This window comes from Halictus rubicundus, chromosome 3 (genome assembly GCF_050948215.1).
Source record: "Halictus rubicundus isolate RS-2024b chromosome 3, iyHalRubi1_principal, whole genome shotgun sequence".
Taxonomy (NCBI): domain Eukaryota; kingdom Metazoa; phylum Arthropoda; class Insecta; order Hymenoptera; family Halictidae; genus Halictus; species Halictus rubicundus.
In genome coordinates this window covers 1535299-1561194 of record NC_135151.1, presented here as the reverse complement: position 1 = coordinate 1561194, position 25896 = coordinate 1535299, and the positions used below count along the sequence as shown (strand labels likewise).

The following is a 25896-nucleotide window of genomic DNA, read 5'->3' as shown; positions in this document are numbered from 1 at the left end:
CGTTAATAAGAGGATGTTCGTGAAGAGCAGACAATTAACGAGGAACGTTTTAATCGAAGTTACTTGTGGCCGGCCAAGTTTTTGGCCAAGTTTTTCGTGCCCCTTTCCCCCGTCGTTATCCTGAATTATCCTCCGGCACGGCGCATATCGTTGACCTCGCGATGGCCTTCCATTGTGAATGCGGAATTACGAAACGAAAGTTCGCCCGAACGTTCCTCGATGTTCCAGATATCCACGCGCAACGAGTGCCGCAGGCGCGCGCGTCCGTCTTCGAGTGCAATTCGTCTTCGTTAGCACCGATTCAATTCGGTTTCGCAGGTAAACCTCGCCGTAGACGCGACCCGAAAAAGATAAATAGGCCAGGTGTGAAAGAGAACTTACAAGGGAACATATTCAAGTGCGAATTTCCGATTTTGATGAAACTTATGTGACATATAGTTCTTTGAAAAATATTTGACACGTATTTTTTTTTATCGGCAACCATCCACTTTGAAGGGGTGAAAACAGCCCTCAAAGTTGGGGGTCAAAACCATATTTTTTGAAATACCTCGGAAACCAGAGGTCGAAAAAATTTGAATTTTTTTTTAAATTGTGTGTTTTTCAATGAGAAATGTAGTCGCGCAAGAAAAATTTAACAAAAGTCTTTTGTTTAAACAATATATTGAAAATTTGATTTTTTTTTGCAGTTTCTCTTATTTATTGTTAGTTCATTTTAATGTAAACTTGGGTGTGTGATCTTTGATCAAAATTAGGGTTTACATGTTTCAGGATTTTTTTTTTTTTTGCCATTTAACAATAATTATGCATTATGGAAGATAGTCTTGCATCTGCCGTGCGTAGGAAGGAATTGTGGCTTGTTTTATCGAAATATAAGTATTTACTATAAACGTGTATAGTATTTTAAACAATACCACTGGGTTATGTGTCGTTTATTGTTTTATTAGTAGCTAAAGAAGGTGGCGCAGGTAGCAGCGTGACGCGGTGCTAATTACCGCGGCGGAGTAAGGGTACCGACTTTTATAGCCAATTCGCCTGTGAATTTCTGCAATCGTTGGGCCTTCGGTCAAAATATCCCTGCAGCCTTTTTAAACTGTGAATCCTCGAACCTGGAGTTTCCCTCGTCATTTATGGTAGCTCTAAAAAGAGCTGATTTTGAAAGAAGTGCTGTCCACAAAGATTATTCTACATAATTCTGGCAATATTGATGTCCTGTGATTGTTGGGCCTTCGGTCAAAATATCCCTGCAGCCTTTTTAAACTATGAATCCTCGAACCTGGAGTTTCCCTCGTCATTTATGGTAGCTCTGAGAAGAGCTGATTTTGAAAGAAGTGGTGTCCACAAAGATTATTCTACATAATTCTGGCAATAATGATACTCGATGATAAAATGAGAAAAACATAAATGTTCTTTGCACCAAGAACATTTCAGTACGACTACATTTGAACAATGGAAACACGTTAAACCATCTAATTTTGTAAAGCAGAACTCTACGGGATTTTCAAATTCTCCTGGCCGTTCTTCTATATATCCACTGCGGAACCAAGCATATTGAAACAGCCGTTTATAACGCGCAGCTGATAATTGGTTGTGGATTAATGACTGTAATTTAATAATATTATTTCTTGCGTGTAGATTAAAATCAATATTTAACAATATTGCAAGATCGGAAAGTTTTCTTGCAAAATTCTTCCAAATGCGGAATCCATACACGTCAAGTGGTTGGATTAATGGCGTCGTATTTTTTGGTATCGTCAATACCTCTAATTGTTTGTCTTCTGGCAGGGCGTTACGTATGATCTCGTCGTTGTATCCATTCCACGAGTCAAGAAGTAAAACAGAATTTTCTGGAGCAGATGGGAGAAATACTTCAATCAACCACGTTCTAAATAACTCCTTCGTTAGTTTTCCCGATGTGGAAGCTTCAATATGTACATTAGGTGCCGTGAACACACTTCTTCGTACACGAGGTCCTAACTGCCCTTTGACTTCTTTCAAAACAATATATAATGGCGATAGCAACTGTCCGTCAGCTGAAATTGTGGGCTGGATAGTGTAGCTGTGCGTTGTTGAAGATATCGATTGGACAAGAGCACCCGTTTCTTTTTCACCTTTGTGTGAAAGTGTTCGACCAGAGTGCAATTCCAACTGGAACCCACTTTGATCACTGTTGAAAATATTGCTTGCGCCATAATTTTCAAAATACCCTTTCACATGATGCACAAAATCTTCTGCTGCTGCGGTCAAATCTGTTAAATGGTTAGTATGATGGCGGGTAACGAGTTTCGTCGTTTTTCTCGATACTATATTATAGTTTTCTTTAAACTTCCACAACCAAAAGGACGATGCCTGGAATCCTTCTAAATTTATTGATAAATTTTCGTGCATTGCCCACCGTCTCAAATCTACGTCGTGTACCAAAATTTTATTATTTCTCGCTACAATAAATTTTTCAAGTGTAGCATGTGCAATTGCTGTAAGTTTATCGTAACGAGATCCGCCTGTATTAATTTGCTCTTCCCATCTGTATAAATCTGATTTTCTCTTCAATTTCTTGTATTTGTTCTTCACAGTTTCGAAGTTTAGTGGTCTTTTTCTTCCACTCTTCCAAAAATCTACAGCTTTCTTCTTATAATCTAAATCAATGCCTCCAAATTCTATTTCTTCTGGACTCTCGTCTGGAGAACTTGAAGACGACGGTTTAGATGTTGACGCTGATTCCAAATCTTCTTCATCTTCGGGAACATTAAATGAAGTCGGTTCGTCTGTTAGGTCATCGAATATTAATTCCTGTTGCGTTTCGAAATTCATGTACCCTGCTTCTCTGTAGCTATTAATCAGGTCTATAATTATGTTTGCCAGTTCAATTTCCTTTCCATTCGTGGGTGTTCCCTCGTTATTGTTACTGCTATATGTTGCCATCAAAATATTTATAACGTTCACCGGATTGACCTTCATGTTTGTAAAAACGAATCTAACAATACAAATAAACAATAAGCAAAAGCAAAATTAATATAATGTTCGAACTTTATTATTGCCAGAAATTATTTGATATATGTGGCACCGTTTTAAAAATCCGAAAGAAGTAGCCTTAACTTCTTGATATGTACGTTGCTTTACAAACCGTAATGCAGAAAGACTAATAGCACATACAGCAAAGTGCCCATATTTATACATTCTGAAGACTGTTTTACGTTTCCCCCTCTCTCACTCTAACAACCAATGGAATTGTTTGAAAATATTTGGGTCCTTCTTAAATGCTGTATATAACCGAGGTAAAACTGATGTGCGGCATTGGCACCAGCTCTTTTCAGAGCTACCATAAATGACGAGGGAAACTCCAGGTTCGAGGATTCATAGTTTAAAAAGGCTGCAGGGATATTTTGACCGAAGGCCCAACAATCACAGGACATCAATATTGCCAGAATTATGTAGAATAATCTTTGTGGACAGCACTTCTTTCAAAATCAGCTCTTTTTAGAGCTACCATAAATGACGAGGGAAACTCCAGGTTCGAGGATTCACAGTTTAAAAAGGCTGCAGGGATATTTTGACCGAAGGCCCAACGATTGCAGAAATTCACAGGCGAATTGGCTATAAAAGTCGGTACCCTTACTCCGCCGCGGTAATTAGCACCGCGTCACGCTGCTACCTGCGCCACCTTCTTTAGCTACTAATAAAACAATAAACGACACATAACCCAGTGGTATTGTTTAAAATACTATACACGTTTATAGTAAATACTTATATTTCGATAAAACAAGCCACAATTCCTTCCTACGCACGGCAGATGCAAGACTATCTTCCATAATGCATAATTATTGTTAAATGGCAAAAAAAAAAAAAATCCTGAAACATGTAAACCCTAATTTTGATCAAAGATCACACACCCAAGTTTACATTAAAATGAACTAACAATAAATAAGAGAAACTGCAAAAAAAAATCAAATTTTCAATATATTGTTTAAACAAAAGACTTTTGTTAAATTTTTCTTGCGCGACTACATTTCTCATTGAAAAACACACAATTTAAAAAAAAATTCAAATTTTTTCGACCTCTGGTTTCCGAGGTATTTCAAAAAATATGGTTTTGACCCCCAACTTTGAGGGCTGTTTTCACCCCTTCAAAGTGGATGGTTGCCGATAAAAAAAAATACGTGTCAAATATTTTTCAAAGAACTATATGTCACATAAGTTTCATCAAAATCGGAAATTCGCACTTGAATATGTTCCCTTGTTAGTGAACGTCCTTTCGAGAAAATTAAGAACTTATTCTTTCTCCTCTCACGGATTTTCAGGAGTGAAAGAGAAACGCTTTACGAGTGTTCCTTAACACTTTGAACGCCAAACTAGAAACCCCAAAAATTCCATAAAATCAAAGTCAGTTATTTAATGAAATAAAAATTGCAAAAAATTAAATGTACGATACTGAGTAATCCTCCAACTTTCTTGCATGTTACAGATACTAATTAAGTTTAGTACAATGAATATATCAACGTAAAAATTCATTTTAAAACCTGCACAAATAATTCCGCCAGCCACATATGGTTGACGTGTGGCGTTCAACGTGTTAAAAAGCTGACAAATTAAACATTTGTTTTGCTTCTTTGAAAACTTATCATCGGTTCATCCATGGATGTTGGAAGAAGTTCTTGAGAATTGAAAACGAGAAACTTCGCGACCTCGAAGAACGGCCAAATGCATTTTTAATTCTCAATCCTACCTTCACAAATTTGTCATTAATCTATCCAGCGATCTCGGTAGAAGCGTTTTTAGTCAAAAGTGGAAATCTTTCGACAGAGAGGATGAATCAAGGATGATAAATGATTCTAGGAAAACTTCGCCGTAGATACGATGCTCGGAAGATAAATAGAGAGGAACTGAAGAAGAAGAACTTTGCGAACGTCCCTCGAAGAGTCGACAAACACGTTTTTAATTCCCAATCTTTCTTCGTTTGAAGATTTTCATAAATCTATCCAACGATCTTGAAAACAGTTTTCTGAGTAGAAAGATTGGAAGAATTTAATTGTATTATTTTCAGCTGTCCGATGTTATTAAAGAAGGAGAAAAATTTCTGCATAAAGATCCGCAGTCTACTCATAGACACTTGCACCAGGACGATCAAAGCAGGGACCAAAAATAACAGTTGTTCTAAAACTTTCTACGATAAAAATCATTAATAAAAAGTTGAGTATTATTGAAATTTAAGATAATCTACACAAAATATAAAGAAAAAAAATTCCAAGAACAAAATGATTAAAAAATATCGATTTTTATACTTTTTGGTTACAAATCACAGTTATTAGTGTCCAAAAAATTGGATCCTCCTCGATAACTGTTATCGATCAAGAAAAACTGTTTCGAGTTTTGTTTGAAGTTCACTTCGATCGCTCATGACAGTTATCAATGGGAGAAGTTTATTTCGATTACTCATAACATTTATCAATGAGAGAAGTTCATTGCGATCGCTCATAACAGTTATCGATGATCGAATTTCTTTCCACGTGTTCGTAATAATTATTGATGAGAAAATTCATTTGAGTGGCTTATTTAATTACTGAGTTGTCTGCTCTTTTTCGGATGGAGCAAGCCTGCGTAATTCATTGAGAAGGTTTCGTACAACAAGACGAATCGACAAAAAATTTATCAAAATTTTTTCAACTGGGAAAATCGGAAATATAGACTCCCGTATTTATCAAAACTAGCGTGCATGATTTACGCTGTGCCCGAAACTCAGGTTAGCATTGAACGAACCTTTTTTGCTCTAAAATTACATAACGTTAGATGGTTTGCGGTGTAATTTGTCAGTAGAAAATTTGGAAAAACTCATGTTTGGCACATTAAATTTTGATTGTAGCAATTCATTTTATGAATATAAAATTTATTATATAATTGATTGTCTACCATTTGAAAGTTGTACTATTTACATAATAATAACTATTACAAATTTCCTTCATCGATAACTGTTATGAGCGATCGAAATGAACTTCTCTCGACGATAACAATTACCAACAAGAGAAAAAATGTTTGGTTACTTATAATCCTTATTTATAACCAATACGATTTTAGTCGATGAAATACCTGTTATTCCAAGACTTTTTCTCTTTTTGGTTATAACAGTTATGGTCTCTGAATCAAAGCATTAAAAAAAAAGGTGAGCGATTTTTAGAAACAATTCCTGCGACAAATGTTTGGAGCACTGAGGCGCGCCGCTTTAGATGAAATTTTGATTGAATTAAACCTCTCCACCCTAGACATTTCCTCATTACCAAACCTCCATCGTTCGAAGCAAACAAGAGAGAAAGATATAGAGGGAAAAATAGAGCAAGCAGCGAGTAAAACTGGTTCTCCATTGTCGGCCGTAGCTTAGCTGTCCGCAAGCTTTTGGCCGGCTGCCAGCGGATTTCTTTCGAACTTCCGGCGAGGTGCGTTCACTTTCGTTGGTCTGGGTTCGAGCACGGATCCGCCGCGATGTTAATAACGGGATTATCAGTGTTCCACGAGCGTTATCCCTCATCCTCCTCGAACTCCATCCCTTTTCCCCTCTATACCCCGCCGGAAATGAATTCGGCGAGCGAGAACAGCGAAAATTCGCGAGTTACTTCGAATGCTCGACCGAGCAAGGATCTTTCTACCTTGCTGGAGGATGAACGCGAATCAGAAGCCAGGATGATTATTGCATCTTGCGGGACTCGCCGCCGGCGGAACAGAGATAACAAGCGAGAATAGAAAATCCTTCGACGGGGATAATTAAAAAGCGGCGATGCTGGCGAAATCTGTCCTGACGCAGATTTACTTTTCTCCTCGCGGTCGGAAGTGACGTAGCTCGGAAAATGAGACGCCGCTCTCGCCCCGAGATGCTTGTCTCCGAGCCAGGACTCGTCTGGGACCGAGAATGTTATTATCCGTTTACTCCCGAGGCATTAATTGGAGTGGTATAATCTTTCCTCTGTTGTAACACGTTCCCCGTCACTCATACTTTACACTTTTCGAATTGAAATTGAATTGAAATTGAATTGAAATTGAATCTTGATAGATCGGTTCTATCAAATTTGCTCGCGATCTGCGAAACGTCAGAAGATTCAGAAAGCAATGAATGTCAAATTCTTAATCACCCAGGTTTGCTTTGTTAACCCTTCGCCGACAATATGGCTCTGTATTATTTCAGATTTTTCGGAAGCCCAGAACAACGAGAAATCAGACCTGGGAATGAAAGATGTATTGTTCAGGAAAACTATATGTGAGTGGAAGGTGAAAGTTTTGATTTCATCTGATTTTGTGATCGCTGAATCCCTTGTTAATTCACTGGAATTACTTAGAACAAATTTTGTGCGAATTTAGTTCGAGCGAACAGCGTTAATTAGCGTGTGCTAATGACTGGTACGTATCGCGAATTGTTTTGCCGCGTAAAAATAAAGACCGGCCGGCTAGCATCACGGGGATATTTGTTTCGACGAGTCCGATTCAGTTACATCCGTTGTAAATACAGCCCCGGTAGTTCATTAATTATCCGTGACGATGATTCCCCGTGGAATTCAATATTTCACGTGTTTTTCCGAACGCGTTATAGGTGCTCACGTCTGGCTTGCCGAGCGTGGCTCGCTCTCGAGTGGATCGCGGCAGTCAAAACAAAATATTTGACCGGTTAAATATTGATACGGATTATCGGGGAAATTTAGGGCTGCGAGGTATGTATTTTCTTGGGGCGACTCGTTCCACCGTGTACGGAGATTGAACGGTCGATTTGTTTTCCCACGTACCGCCGATCGATACGATAGAGATACGTTATCTTCGTGCCTTCATATTTCCTTAAAAATGTGTTTTCGTATTCCTGTGTTCTCAATAAGGAAATTAGGTTAATCTCTGTACTGAAGAAAATTAGCGATTCAATAAAACGAAAGATAGTTCTTCATAACAGAGGAAAAAGTAGAATAAATGCTCTTTGTCCCAAGGTTACAGGAAAAATGATACAAAGCATCCATGAAAATTTGTCATCGTTTACTCGCGACAAGGTTTCTACCTGGAAAGCTTATCACGGTCCCCAAGTTTTTGTCTGTTTGCTAGACTGCAGTATTTGCTCGAAGGAGCGCTTAGGAAATAGAAATAAAATTGATAAAGCTGCTGGACAGCTTTGTAGAATACAATTTGCCACGCTGATCCAAACAGCGATAATATCGAGAGCAATCTCGCATTTCGGTTGTCAGATGTCCCGTGTCTCGTCGAATTGGCAGGCAGTAGCGTTCTCGATTAATGTCGGTGTCCGGCGAATTTGATTTCTTCAAATACTTATGGACATAATTTACTCTCATCAGTCTCAACATTAGGGCCGTTGACAACGAAGGGTGAACGAAGTACGCTTTTTAGGGCCTTCGTTAAAGTAGGGCAAACAAAACCACGCCTCTTAGGGCTCTCGACAAAGAGGGATCAAACAAAACTACGCCTTTTATAAGTGGAAAGCAACGAAACCACGCCCCACAGTTCCCTTCACGCAACAAATAATGAAACCACACCTTCTTTTGACACTAAAATTCCAGAGCACTGTGGCCGCATCCTGTCCGAACACTTTAGATTGAGTAATCAATAAAACCACGCTTGTTGGAGTACTCGTATGTATAGAGCATTGAAGCCACGCCCTCTCAGAACACTCTAGATTTAAAATCCAAAGAAACCACGCCCATCACAGCCCTCTGCAGAGAGAGCCATAAAACCACGTCCTCCCTGGGCACTCTAGATTGAAAGTACAACGAAACCATGCCCTCAGGGGTACTCTCAGCTACGTCCTTGCAGGGAACTCCACATTGAAACAATAGCAAAACCACGCCTTCCCGAGCACTCTAGATTGAGAGGAAAACAAAACCACGCCCTGGGGAGTACTCTATACACAGGAGACCACGCCCTCTCAGAGCTCTCCACGTTCATCCCTCCCATTATGATGCATCCGCGATCTCGGCGTGCCGAATCCAACACAAGAAAAATTCGTCAAGGTCTCCCGGCTCTTCTGCAAGCCGCCGGTCAAATTCGCCAGACATTTTGTCACGCTCGCGTGTCAGGTACGCGAAGAACGCGACAAGAGTCTCATCGTCATCGAGCGAATAACTCATGGCTGTCTGACGAAAAATAAATCCGCTGGTATCAAGGACAGGCACCGGCGGACGCGGAAACGTTCCTCGAAGTTTCCGGCGAAAGTTCTGGACGGGACCAGCCTCGAAAACAACCGCGTCCATGGATAAACTGTTGCTAACGCGTTTGTTTGAGCGGCGCGGACGGGAAAGTTTACGAGTGGCTGGGATACCAAGCGCCAGGAACTGTATCCGATGTCTCTCCGGCCGTGGATAATATTTTAGAGCTCGTGCAGAATGCTCTGCATACCGAGTGCATCCTCGCGAAGCGTCTACCGCTCTTGTAATTCACAGTTGTGGTCGTGGAACCGGGATTAATCAGCCTAATTAACCCCTTGCTTTGGAAAATCGAGTCGGACTCACGGACGAAGATGTCAAACAGAATTTACGAAACGCGTGTAGGTATTAGCAACATTGTTTGCGCATTAGGGAGGTTCTTGTGATTAATAGACTGCGGGTCTTTGTGCAAAATAAAAATGGTTTGCGTTCGTTGCGAGAAGTAGTAACCAAATTGGAATTTATTTCTCCCTTTATATGGTTTTATTAAGTCGCAGAAAATGTTTTGATATTCTCAACCTCTTTTAATCCTTCCACTGTCGTTTATGACAAAAATAAGTAGTTACAATTCGACACAGTGTAAAGATTGAATCGAACAGCATCATTACTTTCGACCTGGGAAAATTATCGAAGGAAGGATAACGTTCTTAAGTAACTGGAAAAATGATTTTGCATAAATATCCCCAGTCTAGAGATGACTCGAAGCTTCCTTATTCTGTTTGCAGATTCAATAATTCGAATTTCCTGGTCGTTTATTTTCCGAAGCGCGTCGAAAGGATATTTTCTCGCGAAGGTCCGAAGGGAGAGGTCGCATCGTCTCTCGGAGACACATTCAGTTATTTACGCGAAGGCCTTGATCGATCAGTTTCTCGCACGAGCAGTTCTAGGGGGTGGAGGAGAGAGCCCGAGGAATTTTTCTCGCCCCGAGAATTCGTCTGCCGCTTCGCTGGGCCCTTTTATGCTTTGCCGTGGCCGTTATCAGCGAGCTCGGAAGCCGGTAATGCAAAGCTACCGGCCACGAGAGCAAATTGATTGCTCGTTTCTTTCCAGACCGGTACCGCGACCGATCGCCTTCGAGTATCACGCCGCCGGCCTTTCGATTCTCTAGCCTGTAGTTTCCGCGATGTTTCCTCGATGAATCCCCTAATTGGATTCGCAGATTCGCGACTCGCTTCTACGCCGTCCAGAAAGTAGATTATTCGCGAAACGAGCCGCCCCTAACTGGATCACGCTTGCCGATGCCAAGGCCTGCTCTGAATTCGACTGAAAGGTTGCTTCAAACAGGTATCCATCAATAGGGTAAAACTATACAATACGCCCCATTTTTAAAGAAAAATCAATAAAAAAATATTTCTCAGTAATTTTTTATTTTATCTGTCAAATCACATAAATTGTTCATTTCTCTACACAACTATTCCTTGATCATGAACAAAACGTAATAGAAAGTATTGTAACACAGTAGACGCGTAAAATGCCTCATTCATGTGACAATACGCCTCTACATAAATTATTCACTACTTTAGGTATATTACGCTTAATAAAGTATTATAAAAGTTTAAACAAAAGCAACAAATACTATAGTTACGAACAAAAATAGAGTAGTATCTAATGCAATTATATTATTTCTTATTAAGGGCTGCTCTTTTGCCTTTCCAACCACAACGATTGCAAAAAGGATTGTACATTGTACGGAACTCATGTAACCAAGCTAAACATGATGTACATTGTATCCAGTCTTCTGTTGATTTAGTACAATAATAGTATTCAGTACACTCTACGCACTTATTAGTGTCTTCATCGGAAATTTCTTCTTCTGAAGTATCCTTATTCACTGCTATCTCATTGCTACTTTTAGAAGAAGATGTTCTATTCTTACTTCTTTTTGTCTTTGGTTTAGTATTTCCATGCTTTTTTTTGCCTTTGGTTTCTTTTCAGGACGTTTATTCTTGGCTAAATCTTTAGTATGTTCTAAAGAACAGTGTTCTGTTTAGCATGTTCTTTGCCAAGAACTGTTGAACGACGTAAAGGAACTTTAGATTTTCCTGTACTAATATGCCTCCTTAGAGTCCTTGAAGGTATACTGAACAATCTAGAAGCTTCGTTAACTCCCATTTGTTTGATTTTTACCTTCTCCATTGCCTCATTGAGATCTTTCTCAGACCATGATGCCCTTAATGTAGTCCTTACATATTTACACGGCATTTCTATTAACAATTAAGAAAAAAAAAAATGCGTCATAATACATAAACAATATGATTTTGAAGGTGGGGCGTATTATCCAATAACGATTGGGGCGTTTTGTAAATTCTTGGATACAAAACGCCTTGGCGTAAAGACAATAAGGCATTGACAGGAGGCGTGGGTAATATCGATTTGAAGAGGTCAGTTTTTCTACTTTTGAAACATATAGGTTAATTTATCATACAAGAAATAGCGACTTAGAAAGCTGAATTTGTTTAGTACTCACCGCAAATTGTTCAGAAGCCGAAATTCGAAAGTTTTGAATATTTTTCGATGAAATGTAATAATTACGTAGGTTCGATCGTGTCCTTTGCAACGGCGTATACTTACTTATATGCGTAATACAATGGTGAGGCGTTTTGTCAACCGGGACGTATTGTATAGTTTTACCCTATAGATAGACAGAATCAATATGTTTTTATCTAGCAATTTTTTTACTTTCGACATACATGCTTCCCTGCAGATGATTACATACACTGTTCTATAATACACACATGTTCGCATTACGCTATGTTGTACGATTTTAAAAATAAAGGATAGAATTCATTTGTCTAGTTTCGTGTAAACTGCAACATCGTGAACATTTCGCATTTGTTGCGACCGGTCTAGGATGTTATCCAACAAAAAATCCAGCAAAATAGAATTTTCTTGGATGGTAGATTATAAAATCAGTCTTCCGATTTTATCAGGGAAGTCCCCCAACTGGGACGTGCGGTTTTATTAAATAAACCCGTGTAGCATAATATAGGACACGATTCTCGTAAACAGAGTCTAGATTATTAGCCGGCGACGTTTCGCCGTTGACGTGGATGAAATGATTTTACAGCAGTGCTGCATTTAGTCGAGCTAATCTTGTAATCAGGCTTTCCAAACACCGGAGCTCTTATTTCTAGCTTCTATTATGCGAACGAACGGAACGAACTGTACTGTACTGTACTGTACTATGTTGAAAGGGATATCGGTTGACCCTTATTATCCGCACGATCCAATTAGGATAAATGGAGTCCTGCTGCATTTGCTTGCCCCTGTTAGAACTGTAGACGTTCTCAACTTTGCCATTAACTAAGCTAGTCAGGTTTGCCAGTACTAGGATTTGCCGGTTATACAAGAACCCCATTCGCAACCATAACGTTTGATTTTGGTCAAAGAGCGCAAGAACATTGGGAGAATAGCCGGCGAACCAGCTGCCTTTCAAATTAATTTCGCTCTTGGACCACTCGGGGATATTTTTCGAGCGTCAAACACTCTGCTGAAGCTCCTGTTCGTGCTCTCGTTGTATTTATTATCTCGCCATACCGACCGAATGTCTCGCAAAGAAATTAGGTTCCTTCACCTGGGCCCTACTCTAATTGTGTCAACAAATTTCGACTTGGGTCTAGGTTGGACCTAAATTATAATACGTAGTTAATTAGCACCGCTAGTGTTACTGTAAGTATTTTTCTTTCTAAAGATATATACCTAACCCGATTCAAAGCATAATTTCGAACGAGCTAATTCTATTATGAACTCTTGAAATATTTTTCTTTCTCAAAATCTCTTTCTGTCCTCTACTGTAGGATATATGGGAAACGTGGGCAATGACAATCAAGTAATTAACGAAAACGTAGTTGGTACATCGATCGACGATCATTCAAAACAGAAAGGGCGTAATATTCAACCCTTATATATCATTAAGTAGTAAAAAAATGATAAAACTAGTCAAAATAGTCATAAATAGCTATACGAAGTTGGTGAGAGATTTCAACGTTGAGCCGAAGGAGGTGCATTAAAAAATATGTAACATAAAATTGGAACATAAAGATTTCCACGGACCCAGCCATGCAAATTGCAACCGTAATCGGTAAAGTAGCTGCGCGAGCATAAGTCTTATTGGATCGCAATCCGGGTTTCGGCAAAGTCTTATCGCTTGAGCAGCAGCAATTCGTACTTCGTCGGCGCGCCGCGTAATGGTCTTACTCCGGCTCTAATTATCAAACGTGTACACTTAACTCTGACTCTAATTATCGGTTAGGCGCGCGTCACAAAGGGTTCCCTGTGTACACCGGTCTCGTCGCCAGGCCAAAGACGTCGAGCACACACCGAACGAATCAACGCCGAGTGGCAATTCCGATAGACGCGTTCCACAATCGCTTTGGCCGGGACCTTAACGGGTGTTAACACGCCTGCGTTTGAAAACGTTGTCCCCGTTGCTGGGAACACTGAATGAACGCAACCATTGTTCCGCTGTCGCCAGTGTTGCGGAAACATCTTTCGAAGATACCGCGATTTTTCGGCCGATACACTCGTCCGTTCTTCGGTTGAATAGTTCAGCACATATCTGGTATTTCTTGATTGTTCATATTTTTCGGCTTTTTCTTATATTCTTTGATAGATCGTGCTTTCATCTATCTATCTTTCGTTAATCGAATTCGTCTTGATCTAAAGAACTTAGAGTCTAGATTTACTGCAACGTGTTCAGACTACGGACACTATTCCTTTTCAGGTGACGTAACTTCTTAATTGTCGATTATCTTCTTATGAAGATGTTACCATCGCACGCGTGACATTTTTCTGCTTAAAATGATACCCAGCACGATACAACTCGATACACATTTACCTGAGTAAACCACGATATAGTAGAACCTCGATTATCCGAACCGATGCCCTTGATTTCACTGAGACGTGAATTGTACAGGTAAATATAGTCCAAGCTGGATCGTGTTTGGACTCGTTTTAATTAGGAGAATGTGATTAGTATGTTGGTAAAGCTTCCATGAGAAAATAATCGTTAACAAAAAGAAAAAGAGTAATTTGATTAGCATCGTCTCACCGATATTGTATCTAATTCCACATGGTGTGCTTCTCATCGATCGAGTTTCTGGTGCACGAAACAATCAACTGCCAGTTTTCAGCGGAGAACACGAGGAGCGAGGAGGTGTTCGTACGGTTAATTCACAATTAGGTAATCTTGCTAATGGCCGGTACGGCAAAATTGTGGAGGGTGTCGCGCGCGATCAAATTTTAAACGAGTTTTCGCGCGTCGCCGAGCGGAGCTGAGCGCGAAACCGTACGAAAAACAAACTGGCCGGATGGGATGGTTTCGTAATCCTCGTGTCGTGTAATGGGCGCCGATCGTCTGGAAGCTCTGCGATCGAAAGCGGGAGAAAGTGGCCGGCAAACTGGCAGTCCATTCAGTTCCCAGGGATATCGGCCCCGAGAAAAGCGCCTTGACTCTTTTGCCTATCGACCTCGGGGAACTTCGATGTCCGGGAACGGCGAATTCGAACTTCTGTGAGAAGTGGCGGCCTTTTGCCGGGGCACGGGGATATACACAGTAGACCCTGTTACAGAGGAAAGGAAAGTTGTTTGTCGATTTAACCCTCCAGTGGCCGCGGATCGAGCGCCGCGCCGATCCTTTTATGTTTCCTGAAGTCGTATAACAGATTGTTCGGCGAGCTCTTCCTCTGGTTTAGCGTTCCATGGTCCGCTGTTCCTCGCTTTCTCCGGCTAATGGTTCAAAAAATGGTTTAATTGCGTGGCCATGCTAATGGGGATCGTTAAGGTTTTTCAAATCATCCAGCTTCTTGCTTTCGAAGGTGTGATCGAAGTGGCGCGGGACGAGCGTTGTTTATGCAAAAATGTGGATGGAAAGTGCTGATGCGCATTTCGTTCGGTCGAGGCTCGGCATGTTAGAAACGGAGTAAGTAGAAACGGTGGTTCATGGACAGACGAGATGACAGAGTAGCATAAAACCTTCTAAGTTTCGTCAATAGGTGGTGGATAATATTTTACTAATATTATTACTTATGCTAGAACAGCAGATAGATTAAAAGGGTGTAACAACATCGATGTACTATTTTCGATTCATTTAAATTATTAACGAAAGAAACAAGTTTCTGTTTCTATTAAAAATTGCCTTTATACAACTTCTCTGGGACAGCTTAAATTCTTTTTCATGGATCTTAATACGTTTACTACCATTCATGAAGAAGCCCAGGCGTACAGGACTAGAAATGGGTGGAGCTATAAGTGGCAAAGGGCGTGTCCAAGTTTAGAGGGGGGAAGGTTCCACCTAGAAAGGGGTGAATCTGTAAATGGTACACTGCTAGAGAGGAGAGCATTCGTGATTAGAGGGAGAATGACGCATAACTACAAAGCGTGGGCCTGTAAGTGCGGAAAGAGCGTGTCCAAGTCTAGACAGGTGAAAATACATCCTAGAAAGGGGTGGATCCGTAAGTGATATATGCCTAGAAAAGGAATTCCTTATGATTAGAAAGGAAAGAGTACATAACTACAAATGGGAGGGTGTCGGAGTGTGAAGGGGCGTGTCCATGACTAAAAAGGGGAGGATCGGTGAGTGGAAAGGGGCGTGTCCATGACTAGAAAGGGGAGGATCGGTGAGTGGAAAGGGGCGTGTCCATGACTATAAAGGGGGGGTCTATAAGTGGAAAAACAAGTGAAAGGTCTGTAAATGAAAAAGGGTGTGCCCAAGACTAGAGAGGGGAGGATCCATGACTAGAGGGGGAAGCATAGATGCCTAGGAAAAGGGGAGTTTATGATTAGAAATAGAAGAGTACATTGCTGCTAAAGGGGAGAGGTCTGTGAGTCGAAAGGAGCGTGCCCGCGACTAAAGCGGGGGGGATGCACCCTAGAAAGGGGAGGAGACTAGGGGTTAGTTAAAGGATAGGGAACAAAAAGGGAGAAAAAAAGTGTAAATGAAGGTACTAATACAATATCGAGAGCAATGGCGAAACCACAAGTACGCACAGAAAGCACAGAACGATCAGAGACAGAAGGTTACGGAGAGAAAGGTATCGATCGCTCATCCTTGTCCGCAGCCTCGGCAGACAATAGCTTTCAATCTTTCGAATAGCCAGAACGATTTTCGTCAGACTCGCGTGACTTACTCGCTCGGAAAACGATTGAGACACGTGAGCAAGCGAGCGATCAGCTGAGAATACCAAGGCAGAGTCTCGTGGTCGCGCGATTCGCCAGGCTCACGTGAACCCGAGCGATTAAGGACGACAATTGCAATTGCGATCGCGGATCTCGAACGTATCAAGCGGGAATGTAATCGACGAGTGCGCCGCCGCGATGAATCAGTGCCGGATCTCACGTGCCGAGCGAATCGAGCCGAGTGAATCGAGTGAATCGAGCATAATGCGTGCTCGCGGCCGGATCGTGGATCACTGGCTTATTCACTTTGCTTTTGAAGCTTTCGAACAAACGGTGGAAGTAACTGTTGATCTAATCAGTTCTATCATCGCACAATTAATCAAACATCAAAAAATGTTTCTCAGAGGTGATTTATGTATCTGCTAATTAAAGGTGATTTTACTACTTATTTAAAGCTGCGTGCCATAGTCTATAATGTCACTGACGGTAATAAATTATGTTTCCGAATTTTTAGCCCGTGGAGAAGGATTTTTTAATCAATTGCAAACAGTCATTTCAAAGGGAGTTTTTCACACAGAAGAATGTGTTCTAATTAAGCTCATCGAAGCATCGCGAAAAAGAGAGGAACAATTTTGTCTGTGAAAATTAATAGGTATCTCTGCAAAATATTGCAGAACACATTCCCAACATTATTTTTATGATTCCCGAGAAAAACGAACATTCGGAAGGCAATATGAATCCAGTAAAAATTGATACGAACAGAGTGAGTTTTTTAGCAAATAGCTCGCCACATTTTCGTTCCGGGAAGCTTTCCATTACCTCGGCGCGCATTAATCCCTAGATCCAGAATCCAGCGATCCGCGATCTTCCCAGCGGATATTCTGCCTCCGATCGAGAGAAAAAGAGAGATACACGCGGCAATCGATGGGAATGGAAGCGAATGCGGGCCATAGATCGGCCACGCTTAATTAAACAATTAATCGGACCGAGATATTATCCGCCGATCGGTTTGTGCCTCGAGGTATCTTCCCCACCTTGCTCGGAATTATCGGAATACGTAATATCCGCAATACGGATAAACGCCGTCGAAGGCGAAGTTTAATTACCGATTTTCGATGTGGCATTCGTGGTGGCTGCGACAAGTCCCTTTTGCGAATTGTCTGCAATTTTGTCGAGATATTTCCGAGATTCGCATACTATTTGCATGCTCGCAATTATCGAGAGGGAACGGCGATAATGTCTCTTTTATGGAAGAGGTAGTGATGGCTACGAGAAATCTGCCGAAACTGAACATTCTTGTACCCCGGAGGATGTTAAATATTTGTTTCGATCGTTAGAAAACTACATGTCATGTTCACGAATTGTTTATAAATTCATGAGACCTACTACCCTAACCCAGATTTCTAGAAACAAAATTGATCATACATTACAGTAATGGAGAAGGTGTTCAAGTTGGAACTTTTGATTTCTGAGTAAACGGTTTGTTGTAACTAGACTGCTGAATTGATCTTACACATTTGAAATGTTCGTATGAATTGCTCTCGTTAAATCGTAACTGACACAGCATGTCGAACTCGACAACAATTTTCATCGGACCGTTTTTTTCACCTTCGCACATACTATACATGCATAAACATCCGCATGCTATTTATAGCTCAATCCGATAAATCGATTAGAAAGGAAATCTGAGGCAAAGCCTGCAGCAGGTGTCTAAATCCAGTGTCTCGATCTTATGAACAAGTTGACTGTTGCATCGATTATGCGTGGGTGACACAACTCGTCTTCGACAATTAATGTTTACCACAATTCTAATGTGCAACACTATTTATACATTCTTTAAACTTCCTTTGATTTTGCGGAGTTTTTGGGATGTTGGCTCGGCAATCAACACGGTGATAATGAACTCGCTGGTACCGCGGGGCGGGGGGGGGGATAAAATTGTTTCTGTATGATTCAGTTGCGTCATTGTCACATTACTTGTTAATTCGAACTTCTCTGAAACATAAAAATTCTCGAGATGATCGAAGAGCAGCTAATCCAAGCGATTGGTTTTGATTATGATAATCAACCACCGATCGATGACTAGAAGGAGAACGTGAGATTCTAGGCCCAGAATTGGACGCGAACGGTTGGAAGCGGTACGTTCCTGGAATACCTCACGGAATTTCTCGTCCCAGCTGTGGGAGCCGGCCTATTTTCGAGGACGAATCAATTTTTCCACGGTATTCGGAGCCGCAGTAATTCCCGCGGATCTCGCCGCTTCCCTCTAACATATTTTCCATTGTCAGGGCATCTTCTTACTGGAATTGGATCGTGTCGTTGTAGCCGTTCCGCGGCGAAAGGATCGCCGAGGACAAGTGCACCACCTTTTTATTGCTGGATAAACCTCTCCACCGATCATACGTCGCGCCACGGAAACCTCGAGTATAGCGTTCCATCGTTACATGCTACCGTGCACCCTAAATCCGATCTGTAATCCCCGGTAAATCGTCTGCTATAATCTTAACGTTGGTTGCTCAATGATAGCAACAGTTCTTTAAACGTTCGATCAATTAAATTTTGCTGTGAATGCATAAAATCCACAGTCTACCTATAATACATGTCGAAAGGGACAAATCTATTGAATAATTTGTAAATTACAAAATTTCATACCCATCATTTGGACGAGTCCTGTAACCGCAAGTACACTTGATGGTGTCCGATGCGAATTTCCTAATGCAATAAAAAGTCTGAAATGGTTCGTTTTAACCCTTCCGGTAGTTCCATTGTTGAATAGCAAGGTGTATAAAATTAACTTGTCTATCTTTAGATAAACTGCAAGATAAGCTGCGAACGTCACGTGTGACGTTGCCAAGCGTACGCGTTAAGAAGTTGCTTTAGCATTTCGCAAAGAAAAATGTCAGCGACGACGAACGCAATCTACAGAATGGGACACGATATCTTCTACAATTTTTTTGTGCATCGTTTGGCTTCGCAGAGTTCTCGGAGACAATTACGCGAGCAGACACCGTCGTTAGCGGTGTCCGCGATAATCGGTACAACCTCCGGTGCGTTTATTAGCGTTTAGCCTAATGAGAGAGCGATCGGCGCAGGCCGCGGGACACACCCAGAATGATATCCGCGATTGCGTAAAACAGTCGCGAGGATTGTAATTAAATATTTACAACGCGGCGCGCGTTAGGTGCCAATGGCGCTCGCGGGAAAAGTATTAATAAGCTTGTTGGCGCGCGACACACGTAATTGCCGCGCTATCGTTCCGCACGTCTACTGACCTTTTCCTTCTCTTTCTGTTCGCAGGGAAAAACCTCTACAATAACGAGCATGTAGCAATTAAAATGGTAAGTCGAGCAACATTTATCACAGAGCGTTCTCCCGATCGGTACCCGATCCGATTACAATGAACCCTGCGCGGTTCGAGCATGTTATATTCTTTCAATCTCCGTTGTTTTCATTTATTCGATGATTCTTGTCTTACAATTTTATATCAATCGATGTCACAATAATATTTTCCTACAATTTTTACAATTGTTTGCAATATGTTCTTTAGTAGGAGACAAATTTGCTGTAATTCAATTCTTTTAATCTTTCCACTGTTTTATACTTTATCTCCTGACTTTTGTTTATTTATAAAATTCTTGATAAATTAGTCGACAACAATCACATAATTTCAATGGTGAACCACTTATTTTTTTTCATGATATAATATAATACTTTCGTACCAGTCTTGTCGTCTGTCCGCCTTTATTTCGACATTTTGAGCCTGATTTCAGTAAGGGAACAATTTTAATAATATTTTTTAACAACACAATGTCGGACAGATGACAGCAAGGTTTTAATTTACGACTTCGATTTCGACGCGTTTTTGCTGGACGGATGTACAAGCGACTTCCATTCTTTCATTTTTTAAAGACGCCAGCAATCAGCAAGGCAGTTGCAACTTTTCTCGCTGAAACGCGTTTTTCCGGAGACATTTTCTTTCCGTCGCGATTCATAATAAAGAATGTCGAGAGATATGGACTTCCGCGAGAACACCGACTGAAATATTGCTCCGGAGCGTGCAGGGTTAAATTAAAATTAATGAGAAATGGAGTTTAATTATTCGCCCCCCCCCCCCCCGCGGGGTCGGTTTGGCCCGGAATGAAATATTCACGTTCGATCATTTTGCTTTGCGTCGAAGAAGCGAACGAACAGATCATTTGCGAATTGTTTTTACTTATTCAAGATTTCTAAACGCGGAGCAATAGATTTCCATCTTTAATTCGGGCCTTTCTTTCGGTTTTGCAGGAACCAATGAGGTCGAAGGCGCCACAGCTGCACTTAGAATATAGGTTTTACAAATTATTAGGTTCACACGGTGAGTACATTCATTGTAATCCCATAACACTCAACAATATTCATAGACTCGAACATTGATCAGAAATTTACCTTTCGGAAACGCTACAGATTACAGTGAATTCTCGATATATGTCAACAACACGGGTCTCGTCAGCGTACTGTATCGTTCAAAAACATACCCCAGCCGTGTTATGTTTACACCCCTCGGCGTATAAGGTAGTGGGGATAATTCCGCGACGTTTATCATCCAGGCCTTGGCGACATATATAGAGAAACCACTGTATTTTCTAAATTTTCCTGGAACATCACAGATTATCTACCGATTTTTAAATCGACGTTTGACTAGTAGTTCGTATACAGAAATCTTAAATACAGAGATTTAAGGACTTAATGCACAAGCAAAGTATCTTTTCGACGCACTTTTCTTTGCAACGATTGAAGTCCATTTCGAAACTATCGCTCGCTTCCGCCTTTCGGAGCGCGAACAAATAAATCATTCCGCGAAGTTCTGCATCGAATACTCAGCATTTTGACTCGTTTATTATTTCGTGAAATGCTCTCAGAGGGTATTCCGGAAGTATATTACTTCGGCCCATGCGGGAAGTTCAACGCCTTGGTGATGGAGCTGCTTGGCCCGAGTTTGGAGGACCTGTTCGACCTCTGCGGGAGGAGGTTTACCCTGAAGACCGTTCTGAACATCGCCACACAACTGGTGAGCACCATTGATCCTTCCTCTGCCATGCTGGGGCTGTCCCGACCCAGATTTCCAAAAACTTTGCCAACAATCCAGATTTCGGAGAGTCAATTTACAGTTTATCGCCTGCTATATCATGCAAAATATTGTAGAAAAAACAATGAACAATAGCTTTTGAAACTAGAGGCGCTTCAAGCTTTAAAATGAGTCTAGGTTCATTGTTATACTATGTTTCTTAACCAAATTATCACAGATTCAATGTTGACAATGTTTGGAAACTCGGAAATTTAGTGTTCCAGTATTTTTTTGGATTCACTGGACATCATGCTGAAATATCTTAGGCGCAAATGAACGATATACAGCGAAACTAAAGCCCTCAAGCTTTAAAACGTGTCCAAGTTGATTGTTGTACTATTTTTCTTTACCAAACTGTCGCAACTCTTCAAAAATAAGAAATTCAGTGTTCAGATACTTTTTGGATTCACTGTGTATATCTTCTTTGGCATTGAGTGTGCAGTTTTTTCTTTTTAATTTGTTGCATATTTACTGTGAGACATGTACAGTCTTTTGAAACGGTTGGAGTCCGCTGCGTTCAATAAGACAATCGATAGGTTTAGTTGAGCGGTCCCGAAAAATGTGCTCGGAAAAATTGCCAAGAAATTTCTGGGCTTGTTCGTAATCTACGAAAGCGGGGATCTACGAGATTGTCCCTGCGGAGAGTTAAAGCGTCAGTTTCATCGTGGACAGCGTTTCCGGTGACCAAGGGAACCGTGTCGACTGCGCTCAGACACAAACGTCAATCGCTTTGACCACAAAGGAAGCCTTCGACACCGAAACGATCGTCGGAATTGATAGTTAACCAATTAATCCGTGAAACTCGAGAGGATTTCTCTCGATTCTAAATTCGAATTTAAACGCGCGCTAAGCTCCTCGCCGCTCTCCGACAAACGGAGCACGGCTGCGTTTTGCAAAACGACAATGAACAATGCATAATGGACAATGCTCGTGATTCCACGCTCGCCGATCGCATTCGTCGCTGAAATTCGTTCAGCGGCCCGGAATCCCGCGTATCGTTCGCTGTACAATCATAAATCCACTCTTAAAATTTTCATGGGTCACGTTAATAGAAGATATCTGGTGAATGTTCTCTTTTAAAACTCTTGAAGTATTTATTCGGTTTAATGGTTTTCGTTGTTTCCGATACGGATCGGATCCAGAGAATTTTGCTACGATTTTTTGGGACACATTCGCTCAGATTAGTGAAAATAGCTTGAGATCACACTTTCGCAATTGTTCAGTTACTTTATTTTCAGTCTCGCTTTTTAAGATTCACTGCACACGCAATTACACTTGGAAATTGAGCTAGCGGAAGAGGCCACCGAGAAAAAACAGCTTTGAAAAGGAAAACTGTTTGAGAGTAGGCTTGCACTCGCAATCAGAAAGATTAATAACTAGACTGCGGATGTTTATGCAATTTTCAATTTTTATAGGCATATTTTAGGAAAGCGGAAACAAATAAAATCGAATTTTCAGTGGTACATGAAAATCACCGTTGTAGATCTGAAATAAATAAAAATCGTACTACATTCTGTAGAATTTTATATTAGAGTAGTTTTTGAAAATTTTCAGAAGCCATAAATGCAGAAAGATCCGCAGTCTATTAATAACTGTACACGTAGTTAGCGGGACCCTATTTTAGACCATTCAGACACGATTTACATTGAAAAGCGTCAATCAGAGATTAACCTTTTGCAATCGAACGGCGACTCTAAGGCGTTACTAAAATATAATATAATATTATGAAATTCGTCTATATTCTATAAATTGTTAAAAATTCAAATGTTACCTGAGAAAACAGGTTCAATTTCATCTGCATAATGTAAAAAAAGATAAGACTGAAAATATTCGGGGTCGAGAGAAACTTCTTGACGTTGGAATTAAAATAGTTTCGAGTGCAAAGGGTTAATGTAGTTTAGATTAGTGATCATAGAGTGAAGGAGACTTAATGATTGATCGATCGAACCTGTCTGCGCAGCTCCATAGGATAGAGTACGTTCACAGTCGACACTTGATCTACCGGGACATCAAGCCGGAGAACTTCCTGATCGGGCGATGCACAACCAAACGGGAGAAGATCGTCCACATCATCGACTTCGGACTGGCCAAAGAGTACATAGACCTGGAAACGAACAAGCACATACCGTATCGGGAACACAAAAGCCTGACGGGGACGGCGCGTTACATGAGCATCAACACGCACCTTGGAAAAGGTAACCACCCATCACGTTGCCTATCAACGAGACTCTATACAACACCTTGATAAGAATCAAGACGATATTTATCCTGAATAACGAGTCTATCGTGCGTGCAGCACGGCGACGTCAATTAGAAACGCGAATACAATCGGGGATCGGAATGGGCAGCCAGAAGTAGACTTTTGTTTCTAACTTTCGAACCTGTCAAACTTGCTTCATTTTAGAAGATATCTGTTCCTGTGAATCTTCTATAGAGCGAAACGTCATCAGAAACTTGTTCAGAATGTGTTCCTATGAGACAGATATTGTAGAATCTGTACAATAGATCCATAAAACGAAGATATTTTAAAATATTCATGAAAAAGACGTCCATCAATGTTTTTCTGTAAATGTATTTCTTCTTTTAATCCTTTCAATAAGTCAGACATAGTGTAACAATATTCAGAAATGTTTCTACAGTCTTCACAGTTTTGTATTTCATTCATTTTTATCTTAAATGCATAAAATCCTTAGTCTAGTAATAATTATGTAATGTTGCCATAGTATTGTTCATTGAATATCTCAGATTCCATTCAAAGCTACTAATTTCCAGAATTTCTTTTTATTCATTCTCATCGAAACTTGTAATTAGATTGCGGCACTTTATGCAAAATAAAAGTTTTATACGTCAATTGCAATCTACAGGAGCTAAGCAAAAATTTATTTTGCTCATTAATCATTTTTATATGTTAAAAATGGTATATCGACATTGTTAAACTCTTTTAATCTTTTCACTGTCTCGAATTACACCTATTCATTTTGATCATAAATGCATAAAGTCCACAGTCTACTTATAACTTAAGAACATTTTTCAAAAAAGTTCTACTGTCAATGACTTGAACAGAATCCATCAAAAAGTTCTATAACCGTTTCGATCCCCGAGTACAATCGAGCTCTCGTTTTGGATCGAGCCGGTGTTGTTAGACGAGCCGCGGAAATTCTCTAGATCAGTGATCTACGGCGCCGGAGAAAGTTGCTAGCGAGAGAGCAAGCAGCACGCTAAATCCGTCGAGTCAGCAATTCACCGACCGGCTATAGTCTTTCCTCTACTGGTAATTCAATCGCGAGCGAATTATTGCGCCAACAGGACGAACAAAAACGAGAAACACCGTCGGGGTCTATTAGACGGGTGTCTCAACGCCGCTCGATCAAGGGCGGAAAAATTCCACGCGTGCCTGCACATGCGAAAATGCAGTCCACGTGCTCGATCGGGCCTCGTTCCCACGTGTCGCGCGGAATATTTAACGATTTTTAATAGGCACCTTTTAAATGAAACTGAGCTTATCCTTGATCTCGATTATCCGGGCCTCTAATGTCCGAACCCTTTATTGTCTGATTGCTTTTCGCAAAGAAATAATTAAATCTCGAACGATCCACATATAGAATTCATTGTACAACTCGGTGAACAGCAAAAAGCATTGCCATTGCAAATGTTCTATGCTATCTGCTACTCATCAAAACAATTAGAGCGTCGCTTTAATGCGTACGTGTTCCTGCAAGACAGGAGTGTAATTGAATCAGTCCCGTTCCGACACAGAAATCTTTTCATCGACTGTCTATCTGATTACAGGATTTAATTGGCTGATTTAATGACCGTTTGTCCGGATCTATTCACTCGAGTAATTACACGGAATGACCAGGGATTCATCAGACTCGCGGAACCTAATGACAGCAGAGCAATCGATCGATATTGAATTCGCGGAAAAACGATGTACTGTCATTGACAAAAAAATGTTTAACAGTTTTACCGCCAATCCCAGTAGTTTTACTAATCGCACCAAACGTGGCAAAACAGAATTGATCGTAGCGATTGTGCCTCTATCGTTTCTGCATCCTTCAAATTTTAATGACAGTGATGACACGTGCATTTGTCGGATATGTCACAATGAACATTCATTTTTCAACCTATCGGAAGAATTAATGAAAGAGGAATCAAATGTTAATTTTTCTGTTTCCTGCAGACGTTCGTACAAAACACAATTTTTCTGTGTCAATTCCAAAGAACAGGAGTTACAACTGTGGCTCTAGTTTCGCTAATTTTAACAACCAGAAAATAACGTAATATTTTTAATATCTTCATTGTTTAGTATTTGATGTGCTCGCTTTTCTCCGAAACGCGTAAAGTCCTCAGTCTAATTATTGCAGCATTAGTGTGCTCTTCACGTGAAAGTGCTGGGATACTGGTGAACACAGTGGTATAAGTTCTGCAGGGTCGCCCACGCGAGAACGCCAAAGCATAAAACCTAGAAAGAGAGACAGAGAGAGAGAGAGAGAGAGAGAGAGA

General features: G+C 40.7%; 1 protein-coding gene across 5 annotated transcripts in view; it reads left to right on the top strand.

Moving 5' to 3' along the window:
* Positions 1–25896, top strand: part of Gish (casein kinase I gish) — a 129481-nt gene that overhangs the window by 93554 nt on the left and 10031 nt on the right. For all 5 annotated transcript variants that reach the window (XM_076784682.1, XM_076784681.1, XM_076784680.1 and 2 more), the window contains exons 2-5: positions 19587–19627; positions 20574–20643; positions 21188–21336; positions 23354–23588. In XM_076784682.1, coding sequence (XP_076640797.1) covers positions 19587–19627; positions 20574–20643; positions 21188–21336; positions 23354–23588 — 495 coding nt within the window. The remainder of the gene's footprint in view (positions 1–19586; positions 19628–20573; positions 20644–21187; positions 21337–23353; positions 23589–25896) is intronic.